We start from the raw sequence: 18,089 nt of genomic DNA on the forward strand, positions 1-18,089 counted from the left end.
CACACATACTGTATATTTTCAATCCCTGCTTGGAGATGGATTGAAATTTCCTTTATGGCCTTCATACGGTTAGTTTTTGGAGAAGGCAATGGCAACCCACTCTAGTACTGTTGCCTGGAAAATCCCATGGGTGGAGGAGCCTGGTAGGCTGCAGTCCATGGGGTCGCGAAGAGTCAGACACGACTGAGCGACTTCACTTTCACTTTTCAGTTTCATGCACTGGAAAAGGAAATGGCAACCAACCCCAGTGTTCTTGCCCGTAGAATCCCAGGGAAGGAGCCTGGTGAGCTGCCGTCTATGAGGTCGCACAGAGACACGACAGAAGTGACTTAGCATGGTTAGTTTTTATTTTTAAACTGCACTTCAGCCAATTACAGAAAGAGGGCGAAGGTGCTAAACACAAGATAACCTGGGAAAATGCTAAATGCCCTTTAGGAAGAAATGAGACGGGGCTGACAAAACGTCCTAACTTCCTTTCTCGGGCTTCCTTCCAAGAAGGGTGGCAACGTGATGACGTGGCATGAGCACTGGCCTGGGTCTTGGGACATCGCTGGAGTTCAGTCACGGCTTTACCATTTGTGATGCGCCACCCTGCAGAGCCACCTACTACACACCCTGAGACGGGACCTTGCCCCATTCATGTTGCAGGTACTATCATGGACAGGCCCCACGGATAAACTGGGGACACGGATGTGCGAAGAAGAAATAAGTATTTGTGACCCCCCGGAACTCACAGCCTAATAGGGAAGTCAGGCGAGGCAAAAAATACACAGAAACAGACACACAACAATAGCTCCTTATAGGACTGAAGCACAGGGGGCCAGGATTCAGACCAGGTTAACTGTCCCTTCCGATTCTGATACTCTGTAGACTTGGCAGAGTTCCACACTGTGTAGCTGTAAGAGCAAGGACTCCAGAGCGAGAATACCTGGGTTCAAATCCTGGTTCCGCCAATACCAGCTGTCTCCGTGAGCAAGTTTCTTCACTTCTGTGTGTGTGTGTGTGTGTTTTAACAATTTTACTTTACATTTATTTTTAACTGGAGCCTCACCGTTCTCATCTGCAGTGAAGATCAACAGTCGGTCTTGCCTCCCAGGAGCGTTGTGATTGATCAGCGTGAAGTATTAGAGGCGTGAGCGTTAAGCAGCGACTGTCTGCAGTGAACTATCCGCCATCACTGTTACTCACCCCCGAGAACGCGCTGGGCTGAGTCCATACTTACTGCCTGTTCATTCCTCATCCCGACGTATCTGATGCCCGCCTCCTGCGCAGCAAGGGCGATTTCGGTCACCGGGATGCCCACGACGCCGAACATGTAATTCACGTCCTGGGGGGCGGCCAAGAGCAGAGCAATGAGGCCGGCACGCCAGCCCGCCCTTCCGAGGCGGTAAAAAGAAAACCTCCCGCGCACCCCGCTTCTGCTCGCCGCCCCGTCCCGCCGCGTCCCCGTTTCCAGGACGACGCGGCGGCGCAGTCGGCTTCCGTAGCTCCCGCGGCGGGCCGGCCCCTCACCTGGGCTTTCAGGGCCTGGGCGATGACTCGCGCCCCGGACGCCTGCCCCTCGAGCGCGTCACCGCGCGCCGCCAGGTTACTTTCCGCCATCCCGCCGCAGCGGAGAGCAGGCCGGCGCGGAGTCGCCCAGTGAGTCCAGCCCTGAGGCCGCCAACCGTGAGGCCGCTGCTCTGAGGGCGGAGGGGCGACCGGTGCCTCTAAATAGGGCGGAGCGGGGCGCGGCAGCCCACGGGCGCTGAGGCGCCGGCACACGCTCCCTCTCCGGTCAGGGCCGGCCTTTCCCCGGCCCGCCCCTCACGGGACCCAGGGAGCGGCAGGAGGTGGCGGAGGCCTCCGCCAAGCGCGAGAGGCGGGCCCGCGGCGGGGTCTGGGGCCTCCGCCCGCCGCCCGGAGACTTTTCGGAGCCGGGAGGGCAGGTGGCGCCTGCGCAGAGCTGGGCGGAAGGGGCAGGGGCGGGGCCGCGGCAGAAGTGGGCGTGGCTCCGGGGCTGAGCGCGGGTTTTGCTGGGAGGCGAGCGGTGGGATGGCGCCAGATGTTGGTCGAGGCGGCTCTCTTTTTTGCGATGTGTGGTCGTGTCCCCGCGTCCCCTTGTATTCTAGGCTTTAACGTACACGCTTATTTGATGGATACGTTCGTAACTTTGCAGTCCGTGAAGAAAAATGCCAACTAATTAAATCCGTAAGGGGATGTGTACTCTTTAGCTTAGACGAGGACACCGAATCTCCCAGCGACAGCTGAAGTAACTTGCCCAGAGCCATTGGACCAGAAGTCTTGTACTCCCTTCACCCTTCCGCCCTTTCGCCACAGGAGATAAGAAGGGCCACTCGAGCCTAGTTACTTCTGACGGTTATTTTCTGTAATCCTTGCTAAAAACCCTTCACCCTACCTTTACAGTGAAGTCAGGAAATGGTGGGGAGTGGTGTGAGTCTTCAGAACAGCCTCTCATCATAACCAGCTCCTGCAGCTGAGAACCTTTTTGTAAAAAAAAAAAAGTGTTGAAGTATTAATTGATTTACAGTGTTAATTTCTGCTGTACAGCGAAGTGATTCAGTTCTGCCTCTACGTACACACTTCTTTTTCATACTCTTCTATCATGGTTTATCACAGGAAGAGAACCTTTTAAAATGCATTTTTGAGTGAAAATGTCTTTACAGTGTGTGGTTCATGATGCCAGGGCCTCAGGCGCATTAGACTACCTGCTTTGTAGCAAACAGAACTTCTCAGATCGTGAGGAAGAGTGGAACTTTTAAGTTTTTGAGGATTTGAAGTGTTTTAAAGCAGAAAGACTAGTAATATGTGGCAAGGAAAGAAACCAGAGCAGCTTCCCAGGTGGCACTAGTGGTAAAGAACCACTTGCTCATGCAGAAGACAGAAGAGAGGGGTTTGATGCCTGGGTGGGGAAGATCCCCTGGAGGAGGGCAGGGCAATACACTCCAGTATTCTTACCTGGAGAAGCCCCATGGACAGAGGATCCTGGTGGGCTACAGTCCATGAGGTCGCAAAGAGTTGGACACAACTGAGTGACTTAAAACAGGCAAAGAAGCCGGAAGTGAGGAGAGTGGGTCCTGGGTAGTGAAATGAATGAAAAACTGTGGAAATGAATGAATTCCTAAACTCACTGAGCCCTTCCAAAAAGGTTTCCCCTCGCATTTCAAGTCCTAACTCCCATTCTAAGCAAAGGAATGAAAATGGCTGCCTCTTTGGGTATGGGGACCTAGCCTAATATAGCCCATCTAACAGGGAGATTTCTTTGAAGTTTTAGAGTTCATCTAAAAAATAAAAGCAGATCTTGCCTTGTATGCCAGAATCTGTCCATGTTTTAATATGAAAGTGATCTTTTTAGTTGAGGTAAACATACACTTAAATGTACAGATCTTAAATGAGTTTTGACACTTGTGGCCACCAAAATACAAGTGATGTTTTAAAATACCCGTGAAAGTTGGCATTCTGGAAAGATGCCAGCTTTGAACACAAAGTGTTGTTTGTTTTTGAATAATCCTTGGCACAATGTCCCCTGCCCCTGTTTGAGAAGCACAGACCCTTCATTTCTCTACCATGTGGGATTGTTTCTGTCAGTTCATATGTGACAGCTTCTACCCTCAAGCATCAGAATTGCTTGGAAAGCCTTTTATTTTTGAAAAATGCTTATTTATTTTTGGCTGTGTCAGGTCTTAGTTGCGGCATGAAGTCTTGTTGTGGGCGTGTGGGCTTCTCTCTAGTTACAGCAGGAGGGCTCAGGAATTGTGTCTTGAGGGCTTAGTTGCCAAGCAGCATGTGGAATCTTGGGCTTCCCAGGTGGGGCTAGTGGTAAAGAACCTGATTGCCAATGAGGGAATGTAAGAGATCCGGGTTCAATCCCTGGGTCAGGAAGATCCCCTGGAGGAGGGCATGGCAACTCACTCCAGTTTTCTTGCCTGGAGAATCCCGTGGACAGAGGAGTCTGGCGGGCTATAGTCCATGGGGTTACAAAGAGTCGGACACAACTGAAGCGACATAGCACACAGTCAAGCATGTAGGATGTTAGTTCCCCTACCAGGAAGTATTCTTAATCACTGGACCACTGAAGAAGGAATTCATAGGGCCTGGACTCCATCTTAGGCCTGTTCATGCTAATCATGCTCAGCCACCTTTCCAATGGACTCTGAACTCTTGCTTAGTGCCTATGGAAACTACAACCAAAGGATAAGACCCCCTCCAGACAGGGGAACCTTGAAGATCGTATCTAGGTTACTTATCGCCTAAGAGAAAACATACACTAATCACCCCTTCCTCCAGATAGGCCGTAAATTTTTCTGTATCTATCGGAGTGTAACCTTGGGCTTATTGATTATTGGCTGTTTGACTGTCTGAGCACATAGCACGTGAATGATGGGGTTACTGGGGTTGTATTTTCCTTGGTTTATGTACGTCTCAAGGAATTTGGAGTGGTGGGTTCAGACACATACGCATGGGGTATAAAAGATTTTCACAAATGCTGGTCGAGGTCCTTGACTAAGAGGAGACTCTGCCTTGGGCCCGCCGGTGTGATAAACTGCACTCCACTCTCTGCATTGTCCTTCTGAGTGAGTTTGTTTCCCAAAACACGTGGCTACAATACCACAAGGGAAGTTCCTGGAGAGTTTTTTAAATATACTGTTGCTTGGGCCTACCCCACATCTTCTGAATCAGCATCTTAGGACAAATTAGGCACCTGTGTTGTTTTTAAAGCTGCTATCTAAATTTGATTTGCAGCCTGACTTGAGAAGCACCAGCTCCATACTCATGCTGGACGCATGAGTTAATAATTAAATGTGTGCTTGCCTGTTATCAAATACTGGTGCTTAATTTGTATTTATGGGTTCAAGGCTAGTTTGACATTAATAGCACAGAATGTGTAGGTGGTGGTTAGTCAGTTTATGGGGACTTGGGTTCACTGGTGTCCCAAAAGAATCACTGACAGAATCACTCAGTATATAGTGTGAAAACTGAACTAGGAATTGGAACAAATCCCCTGAATTCAGATTAACATGTTGTGCAAAAGGATAAATTCTCAACTAACTAGACTCTGCCCTTTAGCTGGGGGAGAAGTCGATGAGACTGTTGGAACTTGTTTCACCGTTCCACCTTTGAGCACAGGGCGTACGTTCCACGGTGAACTCGGGTCTGATGATTCAGCACAAGTACTGAGAGTCTCCCTCCAAGATTTGCAGGCACTTGGAGCAACTGCCTTCAATCCAATGGCAGTGAGCGGATTCCAGGATTCTTTAGTAACTTATCCAAAGCCTTTATGCAGACACTGTAAGCATTAACCACGTTCTTTGTTATTTAAATTGGTGGTAGGCATGGAATTTTATCTTTTGGATATTTTATTGAAATTTTGTTTGTTTTGCCTTGTTTATTGGTGGAAGGAGGCCAAAGGAAGAGTAAGTCTAGTTTGTTTGTTTTTTAAAAGAAAAGGCTGGAGTAATGATAGTATGCTCTCCAAAGAGCAGGGTCAGTCATCAGAGTTTTCATACTGGTTACTCTATTTGTGAGTTCTAGACCTGAGATCCTACATTGCAGGTGGCTTCTTTACCACTGAGCCACCGGGGAAGCCCAGTAACTTCTTAGGTCCCAGAATTATGATATTGTGTTTTAACTTCAGTAAACTAACAAGGACACTGAAAATCCATGTGATTATTTGAAAGCATAACACTAACTGAACCTGTAAGAGATAGTCTCATAGGCATATTTTATCAAAATGTGAAGTGTTTGGTTATTATGTGAAGAAATGAATTGGGATTATTTATGATGCATTATAGAATGGCTGAAAATAAAGTAAAATGGACTGAAACAGAGGAGAAAACTGAAACTGACTATCTTAAATACAAACAAAAGCAACAACAACCCAAAAGGAATTCTATGTAGAACACTATTTTTTAAACCAAACTTGAAAACTGTACAGCAAATGGTTCTTTGAATAAAGCAGGTTAAATTAATTTTGTTTGCTTCTCATTAAGCTTACGAACTGTATGGAATTTCAGAAATAGGTCTGAAGTGAAGCCAGTGAGAAGCAACTTCATTATTGAACCAGCAGGGCCAGATTTAATGGCTGTTACTGGCAGACAGGGACTGGGAGTTTTTCCCAGTTACTGTGTGACCTAGAGAATGGTTGGATCCCTGCCCTTTGTCTGCAGGCTCTTCACCTTTGCTTTGCTTTTTAATGCCAATGAGACTCAGCAAGACCCAGAACTGGAGTGGAAGCACTCTGGGGCAGAAACTGAAGGAGCTTTGTTTCTGTTTTAGCTTTGTTTTCGTCCGCTGTGTGCTTTTTGGTTTTGTTTTTTAAAGCAAATATGGGGTTTGACATCAGCAATTATTAGATCACTGATAAGGTGTCTGTTTTGCGGAAAATGCACCAGAAACGGTGACAACTATAGGTCATGCTGTGAGGACATATGTGATTTATTTCAAATGGCTTAGAAGTCATAATATAGAATGTCTCCATATGCTAGAACTCCACAGTCGGGAGTGGTCTGTGGGCTAGGGTTTCAGCAGCCATCACCTATGAAACATGGTCATCAGTGTTTAAATGTTTTCGGTTTTCATTTGTTTCTTCTGTTTTACCACCGAACTTGATTTGAGCCCCTTCCTTTAGCTTTTTATGTGGTACTGTATTTTGTAAAGCTTTTGTTTCATTTGTTCATTTGACTGTGCCAGGACTTAGCTGTGCCGCATGGGATCTTTGATCTTCCTGCAGCACGCGGTGTCTGGTTCCTGACCAAGCATTGAACCCAGGCGCTCTGCATTGGGAGCACAGAGTCTTAGCCCCTGGACCACCAGGGAAGTCCCTGTATTGTTCAGTTTTGCTTCTAATCTAGTCTGTGTCAGCTCCAGGGTAAACTCTGAATGATTCCCAGGGTTTGGAGTTGAACTGAGGTATAACCGGAGGTGAGGGACATCGTCATGATGAGGAACGCAAGCCCTTAAACTTTTTTCTGCATCGTGACCTTTGAGTTTCTCTTCAGAGCTTAGCTGTGATGTGTTGTTTTATTCACTTTCTTTTGTTTACAGTTGTAATTTATATTTTTGATTTTATATGTTTTATATATTTATACATACTTAATGTCATTTATGACATCTTTCAGACACATGAATAAGAACAGAGATTAATAGACGCCCAGGTACCCAGCCCTAGTTTAAGAAATACATTACAAACAGAACAAAGCCCCCTGTGTTTCCTCCCACATCACGTCTCCCGCCCTGTGCCCTAGTGGTTACCACTACCTTGACTTCAGTGTTTATCGTTCCCACATGTCCATTCTTTGCTGCTAAATCACTTCAGTCGTATCCGACTCTGTGCGACCCCATAGACGGAAGCCCACCAGGCTCCCCTGTCCCTGGGATTCTCCAGGCAAGAACACTGGAGTGGGTTGCCGTTTCCTTCTCCAGTCCATTCTTTAGGCAACGGCATTTGGGTTGTTTTAAGCTTTTTGGTGTTATAAGCATTTTTCTCTGAACGTTCTTGCATGTCTCCTTGTGTGTATGAGTGAACTTTTATGCATATGTATCTAGCGGTGTTATCAGAAGGAAGGTTCTTGTTTCATTGCAGAAGGAATTCAGAGATGAGCTAGGGAGGTCATGAAAGCAAAGTGAGGATTTATTTAAGGGAAAGGATGCTCTCAAGGCAAGAGCAGGCAGTCTCAGGTGAGTAACTGCACTGAGTTTCTTTGACAGGCTAGTTTGTGGAGTGTAGAAATGAAGGGGTAGAATATTCAGTGGGGAGGCAGGGGTTTGGGGATCGTCTTATTCCCTGATTTTCTTTCTAGCTCTGTCTTCCCTAGGGAGGAGGGATTTCTGTCTTTATTTAGCCTTAATCAGAAATGTCATGGTGCATGATGGGAATATCTTATTTGCAAGGCTAATTTTACTGTAATGAGGGCATAGTGAACAAAAGGTTACATTCAGACACTGGCGATTCTTGCCTTTTCCCACCTTTCTTTGTCTGCCTCCAGGACACTTAACACCCCCAACATGTGTAGTTTCCTGTTAGTCTGGAGCTTCCTGCTTTTCTTTGTCTGCCCAAGGACCCCCCATTATTTACAAGATGTGTGGTTTCCTGCCATGTGACCCATGGTCCCCACTCTTTGCTCAACATCTAGCTAGCTGACTGCTTTAACTTGGGCAGGTCATCATCAGTTTTACTAGAAAAATTGGTCTCTAAACTTATATAAGAACTCCTCTTTCTCTACATCCTCAATTGTAGAATTAAAAAAATTTTTCCCAATTTTACAGTTGTGAAATGGATTTTCATTTCCATTTCCCTGACTGCTAATGAAGATATCTAGATATAGATTCCCACTCCAATACTCTTGCCTGGGAAATTCCATGGATGGAGGAGCCTGGTAGGCTAGTCCATGGGTTTGCAAAGAGTCTGACACGACTGAGCGACTTCGCTTTCTTTCTTTCTATAGTTCCTTTTGGAGAAGGAAATGGCAACCCACTCCAGTGTTCTTGCCTGAAGAATCCCATGGACGGAGGGGCCTGGTGAGCTATCATCTATGGGGTTGCACAGAGTCGGACACACTAAGCAACTAACACATACACACACGCACACACAGATATAGATTACATAGTTATATATTTGGACTTATCCTTGGGTTTTCTTCTGTGATTTACCTGTTTATGTCTTTTGTCCTGTTCTTTATTGATTGTGTATCTTTTCCTTATTATTTTATAGATGTTTTTATATATTCTGGATACTTATTGTCTTTTAACTTTGCTTATAGTTACTTTGGATAAGGATATGGCAACCCACTCCAGTATTCTTGCCTGGAGCATCCTGTCAAGGGAGTGTGTGATTTCCCCAGTTCTGTCTCATCTCATCACAACAAAAATTTGAAGCAATGGAAGTTAAAGCCCTCAGCGCGTCACAGCTCTCGTACAGTGTTACAGCTCCATGTTACAGCTCAGTTTTGTTTAGAAAATAAAGGAAAATACATCCTCGAGGTGTGAGGGTTTGCTGACCTAAAAGACGTGAAGAGAAGAGAAAGAGAGAGAGCGAGCACCCATGGGAGAGAGACTCCCGGCCCTTTGGCTCCTCTTTTTATATGTTTTTTCCTCCCCCTGGGCCTGCCCTATGTAAACTGGGCTAGCCAGGAGTGCTGTTTGTTCTACCCGAGGTCCTCACTCTGGTCCTCGGACCTTCCTTTGTTGTATTTTCGCAGGATTTTCCTTTGCTTGTCTTTTAGCCACTGCCATTCTGGACTCCTTTCTCCTATTCTAACCTCCTAACATTCCCCCCTTAAGAGATGGGAAACCCAGTTCTTTGGGAATAGGGGCGTCGAGGTCTTTCTGGCTACTTCCTGCTGAACTGGGATGGCGAGGGGCATTGGGCCTCCCCCTCTTGCTAGTCTCAGGCCTCAGAGTCCTTATAGTGTTGTCCATCTGAGGGTGAGTGATATTTTCCGTGGTCGGCTATAGTTTTATATATCCTTGTTGAACTGGCGCTGCATGTTGCAGCTTGTTGACCTGGGCAGAGACAAACGGGTTAGACAGTTGACAATGCAGGGAGCAGTCACAAGCAGCATCAGTGTGGCATGACAAGGACTCGCAGGAGCATCAGCCAGCTCCAAACTCCCATCACAGGGTGGCTCAGGTCCCTCCTTGTTCAGGGGTCAGAAGATCTGTCTCCTGTCTGTTTCGGAGCACCACCCCTGCCAAGCCCTGTTGGCTCTTGAGAGCTGTCCTGAGAAATCGTATCCCCAGAAACTAGATTTTGGGGGTGTTCATTAGAGTGGCACTCATTTGTAGTTCTGAATAGGTATCTGAGATCTCCCAGGGTCTCACAGGTGTATTGAGTGTCCTCTTGTGTTTTCTTCCATGGCTTGACTCATGAGTAGTGAATCCAGGAGTCATATCCTGGTACCTTGACTGCTGTGGGGGTAGAAAGTATTACAGGGTAGGGGCCCTTCCATGTGGGCTGGAGGTGAGCCTTTGGGGACCCATCTTTCCAGACTTTAATTAGGACTTGAGTCCCTGGAGCATAGAGTGGTGGCTCTTTAGAATCTTTTGGGTCCTGGTTGACACCCCACAAGCATATATCCTGTTGGAACTGACCAATCGCCATGGTATAAGACTGGAAGGTCTGAGCCTCTAGATCAAGGAAGAGGTCGTTGACATAAACAAAAGGTCTCCCATGTAGCATCTCATAAGGACTAAGACCGACCTGTTCCTTAGGGGCAATACGGGTGTGGAGGAGGGCTCCTGGTAAAGCCTCCTTCCATCCCAGGGAGGTCTCCTGGGTTATCTTTTTTATTGCTGATTTTAAGAATTGGTTGACTTTTTCTACTTTTCCTGAAGACTGAGGCCTTCAGGCACAATAGAGATAACAAGTAATGCCCAATGTTTTAGAGACCCCTTGGGTGACCTTTGAAGTAATTGATATCCCATTGTCACTTTGTTATGTATGGATGTGAGAGTTGGACTATAAAGAAGGCTGGGCACCGAAGAATTGATGCTTTTGAATGTGGTGTTGGAGAAGACTCTTGAGAGTCCCTTGGACTGCAAGGAGGTCCAACCAGTCCATCCTAAAGGAGATCAGTCCTGGGTGTTAACTGGAAGGACTGATGCTGAAGCTGAAACTCCAATACTTTGGCCACCTGATGCGAAGAGCTTACTCATTTGAAAAGACCCTGATGCTGGGAAAGATTGAGGGCAGGAGGAGAAGGGGACAACAGAGGATGAGATGGTTGGATGGCATCATTGACTCAGTGGACATGGGTTTGGGCAAACTCCGGGAGTTGGTGATAGACAGGGAGGCCTGGCGTGCTGTGGTTCATGGGGTCGCAAAGAGTCGGACATGACTGGGCGACTGAACTGAACTGAATCATCACTTTGTAATGACCTAAGCAGACTAAATCTCAGAATGATTTCACGGAGTAGTTTTACCACCTCCTCAGCCTTCTCAGTCTGAGTGGGAAAGCCTTCAATCCATCCTGTGAATGTATCTGTCATGACTAATAGGTATTTATACCCTTGAGAAACTGGCATCTGAGTGAAGTCCATCTGCCAGTCCTCTCCTGGGTAGGTTCCACGTTGTTGGACAGGCTGGGCTAGCTGGGGTCTTCAAGCTCCTTGGGGGTTGTTTAATTGGCAAGTGGGACAAGAGGATACCACTTGCCTAATAGTCGTTTGGAGGCCTGTTCCTCTGAAGGACCTTTCTAGTCATCTTTGGAGGGCCTTCTCCCCTAAATGTGTGGTGACATGTAAGGAGTTAACCAACCTCCACTAGAGGTTCCCAGGCAGAAAAAGGAGTCCCTCCTTTTGGAACCACCCCATATGATCTTCTTGAAAGCCCTCACTCTTAGCTTTAAGAGTCTCATCTTCAGTATTTGAAGGAGTTTCTGGCAAATTACTCTGTGGAACTAAGGTGGCAACCCCTATTAGGTCATTGTTCTGTAATGCTGCTCTCTTAGCTGCCTGATCAGCTGCTAGGTTCCCTCGTGCCACTTCCATGCTCCCCTTCTGGTGTCCTTTACAGTGGGAGACTGAAATCTCAGTGGGCAGATGGACTGCCTCCAAGAGCCTAAGGGTTTGATCACCATATTTGATTGGGAACCCTTGAGTGGTCAAGTGGCCCCTTTCTTTCCAAATAGCCGCATGTGCATGTATCACCTTTGGAGTCACTGTCAATGGCTACTCTTTTTCCTTTTCCCAGCTCTAAAGCTCGAGTCAGGGCTATGAGCTCAGCTAATTGGGCTGAAGTACCTGGTGGCAAAGGTTTAGCCTCTATGGTCTCAAAATTGGAGACTATTACATATCCAGCTCTTCTTTTTCCATCCAAGACAAAGCTGCTTCCATCAGTGTACCAGATTTCCTCAGGATTGGTCAGAGGATCTTCTGACAATCCCTCTCGGGGTTTTGTCCAGTGGTCCAAGGTTTCTAGTCAAGAGTGAAAGGCGAGAGAGCCCTTGAGGGTAGGCAGGAGGGTGGCTGGGTTAAGAACCTCACAAGAGGGTACAGTGAGGCCTGGATTTTCCATCAACACTACTTGATATCTGCGGATCCTTTGATCAGACATCCATAAACGGCCTCTCCCATCCAGGAGTTGTTTTACTTGGTGGCTGGTAAAAATGGTTAGTTTGCCCCCAAAAGAGAGTTTTAAAGCATCTTCTATCAGGACTTCCAGCAAGAGCTGCAAGGTTTCGAAGGCAGGGAGAGATTTCTTCCCAATAAGGGAGGAGGACAGTCAGGACCACTAGAAACTGATGGGAAAATATTTGTCCATTCCAGCAACAAAATGCTCAGGTGAATCTTTTTGTAATTGTTTTTCCTGTAGCACTGAAAATGGTACAGGTTTGGGAGAAGGGCTCCGGAGTAGGAGGTCAGGACAGTATGTAGCCCCCGTGTCAAGCAAGAAATTCTCGGGCCTACTTCCCACATCCAGTTGCACCCTTGACTCCAGCCCCGTGATGGTTATCTGTGATAGGCGGGCTGGCTGGAGCAGGCTGCTTCAGTCCTGTTGAACCATCGTGAGGGAAGGCTTGGCGCTTGACCTTGAGGCTCTTGGGTCCCAAGGGCAGAGTGCTGTCCAGTGTCCCAGTTGATGGCATTTGTAGCAAGCCATTTTAGGAGACTTGTCACGGTTTGGAAGGCAAATAGCAACCCACTTCAGTACTCTTGCCTGGAAAATCCCATGGACAGAGGAGCCTGGTAGGCTGCAGTCTGTGGGGTCGCTAAGAGTCAGACCTGACTGAGCGACTTCACTTTCATGCATTGGAGAATGAAATGACACCCACTTCAGTGTTCTTGCCTGGAGAATCCCAGGCACGGCGGAGCCTGGTGGGCTGCCGTCTATGGGGTCTCACAGAGTCGGACACGACTGAAGCAACTTAGCAGCAGCACGGTTTGGACACTCTTTGGCCCAGTGCCCCGCCTGTCTACAGATTAGGCATTTGCCTCGTGCCTTGTCCTTCAGGGACTTGGGGTTTGCCGTAGGGCTTCCCTGAAGGGTGGCCAGCACCTGGGCATGCCTAGTTTCTTTCATTTTCTCCCTTTTCTAGGCCTTGGCCTCCTTCTCCTGTTCTCTGTTATTAAAGGTATTGGTGGCTGTCTGGACCATCTCTGCTAAAGAGGCAGCAGGGTCCTGCTGCTGTAACTGTTGTAACTTTATTCTGATGTCTGATGCACATTGGGACAGGAATTTGTTCTTTAAAATCACCTGTCCCTTGTAAGAGTCTAAGTCCAGATTGGTAAACTTTAGGAGGGCCTCTTTTAGCCTTTCCAGAAAGGCAATGGGGTTCTTGTTGGGCTCCTGAGTTATTGCTGAGACTGGACACAGTCCCACAAATAATAGGCTTCCTTCTATTTCCATGGGTGGGCTTCCTTAGGAGTGAGTCTTTCTGAAGCTTATTGTACCAAGTACTGTTGCAACCTGAGAGCCAGGCGTCCCCGGGTCAGGGTGTAGATCCCCAGGCAGGCTGAGGCGTGACAGCCTCCTGGAGATCGAATCACCAGGCAGGTCGAGGCAGGTTGGCTTCCTGAGAATTGGGTCCCTGGGCAGGTCAAGGTGTGATGACCTCCTGGGACCCCTGGACTGGTGGAGCCCCGAGCCGGTTGAGGCGTGACAACCTTTTGAGGACCAGATCCCCAGGCAGGTCAAGGCAGGTTGACCTCCTGGGACCCCTGGACTGGAGTTGGGCACCCCCAAGGTCTCCAGCGTGACCAGTGCTGGGTAGGATTAAGGGGTTGTAGTTTTAACTCATTGCCAGTTTGTTCACCGCAGATGGGAATAGATACCCTGATGTAAAGCAATCCAAGCCTATGCCCTGAGACTGGGAAACAGTGAAACAGTCATAAGCCTTATCCTCTTACTGCTCTAAGGAATTGTAAGTCACTGATTTCCTCCCCTAGTCCTCCATAAGAGCAGGTTAGGGTGTCTCCAATGGTAAACTTTTCATTGTCATAGACCCACTTTAGGTAATAACAGAAGTAATGACAAAGGAGTCGGTTATCTGGCCCTGTTAGGGGGATTAAAGTATTTTAATACTAGGCTAGGTGGAGCAATGTTGCCTACAAGGGGGCAGGGTACTGGTCGTAGGAGTTAGTAATTGGCTTAAGAACAAATTGGTAACAGGCAACAGACCAGATGTTCCCTGAAAGTGGAGTGGAGATTTGATCAGGGGGTATGTTTGTAACTTTAGGAGAAGGGTGGTAAGGGTTTGGGCCCAAACGGCCTGCAGGGCTAACTCACAAAGTGACAAACATTATCCCTGGAAGCCCAATTGCCTCTGAAGGGATGCCAACAGATGGACTTCTAGCAGGCACTGTGTGCCTGTCTCCCTCCCTGTCAGGGTCACTGAGAGATGCTGATGTTGCATAAGTTGTAGGAGACATGGAAGATGAAGGCCTGAATATCTAAAGGGATTGGATATTATACAGTATTTCGCTCCAAAGAGCCTGCTATTTTCTGGTTGTCCCTCCAGAATATTGTAGAGGCAACATTGTGGGCCTGGACGGAGCTCAGGAATAGTATGAAACAGGAGGGAAGGGGCCAGGCACAACTTTTGAAAGGATGACATAGCTTAAGGGCATAACATAAACCGATTAAAATTAATTGGGTCCAAGATGACTCCACGTTCAAGGTCAGGAGGGGCGGCCAAGAGGAGATACCCCTCGTCCAATGTAAGGAGCAGCGGCTGCGCTTTTCTGGAGCAGCCGTGAAGAGATAACCCACGTCCAAGGTAAGAGAAACCCAAGTGAGACGACAGGTGTTGTGACAGGGCATCAGAGGGCAGACACACTGAAGCCATAATCACAGAAAACTAGCCAAGCTGATCACATGGACCACAGCCTCTTCTAACTCAATGAAACTAAACCATGCCGTGTGGGGCCACCCAAGATGGAATGGTCGTGGTGGAGAGGTCTGACAGAATGTGGTCCACTGGAGAAGGGAATGGCAAACCACTTCAGTATTCTTGCTTTGAGACCCCCATGAACAATATGAAAAGGTAAAAAGATAGGACACTGAAAGATGAACTCCCCAGGTGGGTAGGTGCCCAATATGCTACTGGAGATCAGTGGAGAAATAACTCCAGAAAGAATGAAGCGATGGAGCCAAAGCAAAACCAATGCCCAGTTGTGGCTGTGACCGGTGACAGAAGCAAGGTCCGATGCTGTAAAGAGCAATATTGCATAGGAACCTGGAATGTTAGGTCCATGAATCAAGGCAAATTGGAAGTGGTCAAACAGGAGATGGCAAGAGTGAACATAGACATTCTAGGAATCAGCGAACTAAGATGGACTGGAATGGGTGAATTTAACTCAGATGACCATTATATCTACTACTGTGGGCAGGAATCCCATAGAAGAAATGGAGTAGCCATCATGATCAACAAAAAAGTCCGAAATGCAGTACTTGGGTGCAATCTCAAAAATGACAGAATGATCTCTGTTCGTTTCCACGGCAAACCATTCAATATTACAGTAATCCAAGCCTATGCCCCAACCAGTAATGAAGAAGCTGAAGTTGAACAGTTCTATGAAGACCTACAAGACCTTTTAAAACTAACACCCCAAAAAAAGATGTCCTTTTCATTATAGGGGACTGGAATGCAAAAGTAGGAAGTCAGGAAACACCTGGAGTAACAGGCCAATTTGGCCTTGGAGTACAGAATGAAGCAGGGCAAAGGCTAATAGAGTTTTGTCAAGAGAAGGCACTGGTCATAGCAAACACCCTCTTCCAACAACACGAGAGAAGACTCTACACATGGACATCACCAGATGATCAACACTGAAATCAGATTGATTATATTCTTTGCAGCCAAAGATGGAGAAGCTTTATACAGTTAGCAAAAACAAGACCAGGAACTGACTGTGGCTCAGATCATGAACTCCTTATTGCCAAATTCAGACTTAAACTGAAGATAGTAGGGAAAACCACTAGACCATTCAGATATGACCTAAATCAAATCCCTTATGATTATACAGTGGAAGTGAGAAATAGATTTAAGGGACTAGATCTGATACACAGAGTGCCTGATGAACTCTGGACGGAGGTTCGTGACATTGTACAGGAGACAGGGACCCAAGACCATCCCCATGGAAAAGAAATGCAACAAAGCAAAATGGCTGTCTGAGGAGGCCTTACAAATAGCTGTGAAAAGAAGAGAAGCGAAAAGCAAAGGAGAAAAGGAAAGATATAAGCATCTGAATGCAGAGTTCCAAAGTATAGGAAGGAGAGACAAGAAATCCTTCTTCAGCGATCAGTGCAAAGAAATAGAGGAAAACAACAGAATGGGAAAAGACTGGAGATTTTGCCAAGAAAATTAGAGATACCAAGGGAACATTTCATGCAAAGATGGGCTCGTTAAAGGACAGAAATGGTATGGACCTAACAGAAGCAGATGATATTAAGAAGAGGTGGCAAGAATACACAGAAGAAATATACAAAAAAGATCTTCATGACCCAGATAAGCACGATGGTGTGATCACTCACCTAGAACCAGCCATCCTGGGACGTGAAGTCAAGTGGGCTTTAGAAAGCATCACTACGAACAAAGCTAGTGGAGGTGATGGAATTCCAGTTGAGCTATTTCAAATCCTGAAAGATGATACCGTGAAAGTGCTTCACTCAATATGCCAGCAAATTTGGAAAACTAAGCAGTGGCCACAGGACTGGAAAAGGTCAGTTTTCATTCCAATCCCAAAGAAAGGCAATGTCAAAGAATGCTCGAACTACCACACAATCTCACACGCTAGTAATGTTCAAAATTCTCCAAGCCAGGCTTCAGCAACACGTGAACTATGAAATTCCAGATGTTCAAGCTGGTTTTAGAAAAGACTTAAGAACCAGAAATCAAATTGTAAACATGCAGTGGATCACCGAAAAAGCAAGAGAGTTCCAGAAAAACATCTATTTCTGCTTTACTGACTATGCCAAAGCCTTTGACTGTGTGGATCACAATAAACTGTGGAACATTCTGAAAGAGATGGGAATACCAGACCACCTGACCTGCCTCTTGAGGAACCTGTATGCAGGTCAGGAAGCAACAGTTAGAACTGGACATGGAACAACAGACTGGTTCCAAATAAGAAAAGGAGTACATCAAGGCTGTATATTGTCACCCTGCTTATTTAACTTCTATGCAGAGTATATCATGAGGAACGCTGGGCTGGAAGAAGCACAAGCTGGAATCAAGATTGCCAGGAGGAATATCAATAACCTCAATATGCAGATGACACCGCCCTTATGGCCGAAAGTGAAGAGGAACTCAAAATCTGACTCTTGATGAAAGTGAAAGAGGAGAGTGAAAAAGTTGGCTTAAAGCTCAACATTGAGAAAACTAAGATCATGGCATCTGGTCCCATCACTTCATAGGAAATAAATGGGGAAACAGTGTTACACTTTATTTTGGGGGCTCCAAAATCACTGTGGATGCTGATTGCAGCCATGAAATTAAAAGATGCTTACTCCCTTGAAGGAAAGTTATGACCAACCTAGACAGCATATTGAAAAGCAGAGACATTACTTTGTCAACATAGGTCCATCTAGTCAAGGCTATGGTATTTTCCAGTGGTCATGTATGAATGTGAGAGTTAGATGGTGAAGAAAGCTGAGTGCTGAAGAATTGATGCTTTTGAACTGTGGTGCTGGATAAGACTCTTGAGAGTCCCTTGGACTGCAAGGAGGTCCAGCAAGTCCATCCTAAAGGAGATCAGTCCTGGGTGTTCACTGGATGTTGAAGCTGAAACTCCAATCTTTGGCTCCCTCATGCAAAGAGTTGACTCATTAGAAAAGACCCTAATCCTGGGAAGGATTGGCGGCAGGAGGAGAAGGGGACAACAGAGGATGAGGTGGTTGGATGGCATCACTGACTCGATGGACATGGGTTTGGGTAGATTCCAGGAGTTGGTGATGGGCAGGGAGGCCTGGCGTGCCGTGATTCATGGGGTCGCAGAGAGTCGGACACGACTGAGCGACTGAACTGAACTGAAGATGAAAAGTCAAATCCAAGTAAACCTAATCCCCAACATGTAAGCCCAGTGACAGTCCCAGAGGTGGCAGGACAGCTCCAAGGCACTGTCAAAAGACAGAGGAGTGGGTGGTTCCCCAGTGG

The 18,089-nt window shown here is 46.8% G+C and overlaps 2 protein-coding genes across 3 annotated transcripts in view; one reads left to right on the forward strand and one right to left on the reverse strand.

Annotated features, from left to right (window-relative positions):
* The window catches only part of HACL1 (2-hydroxyacyl-CoA lyase 1), a 38,679-nt gene extending 36,756 nt beyond the window's left edge, over window positions 1–1,923 (reverse strand). Inside the window, exons 1-2 of one of the 2 annotated variants that reach the window (XM_055416747.2) lie at window positions 1,513–1,923; window positions 1,223–1,327 (exon numbers count right to left, since the gene is read on the reverse strand). In XM_055416747.2, coding sequence (XP_055272722.2) covers window positions 1,223–1,327; window positions 1,513–1,602 — 195 coding nt within the window. In that variant the 5' untranslated portion in view covers window positions 1,603–1,923. The other variant, XM_055416766.2, reaches the window with a different exon arrangement.
* The window catches only part of BTD (biotinidase), a 55,885-nt gene continuing 39,091 nt past the window's right edge, over window positions 1,296–18,089 (forward strand). Inside the window, exons 1-2 of the mRNA XM_088829092.1 lie at window positions 1,296–1,315; window positions 1,488–1,641. Of these exons, the coding sequence (XP_088685218.1) occupies window positions 1,296–1,315; window positions 1,488–1,641 (174 nt within the window). The remainder of the gene's footprint in view (window positions 1,316–1,487; window positions 1,642–18,089) is intronic.

The sequence above is a fragment of the Moschus berezovskii genome, chromosome 1 (assembly GCF_049115385.1).
Source record: "Moschus berezovskii isolate FMDL1 chromosome 1, NW_MosBer_1.0, whole genome shotgun sequence".
Classification (NCBI taxonomy): Eukaryota; Metazoa; Chordata; class Mammalia; order Artiodactyla; family Moschidae; genus Moschus; species Moschus berezovskii.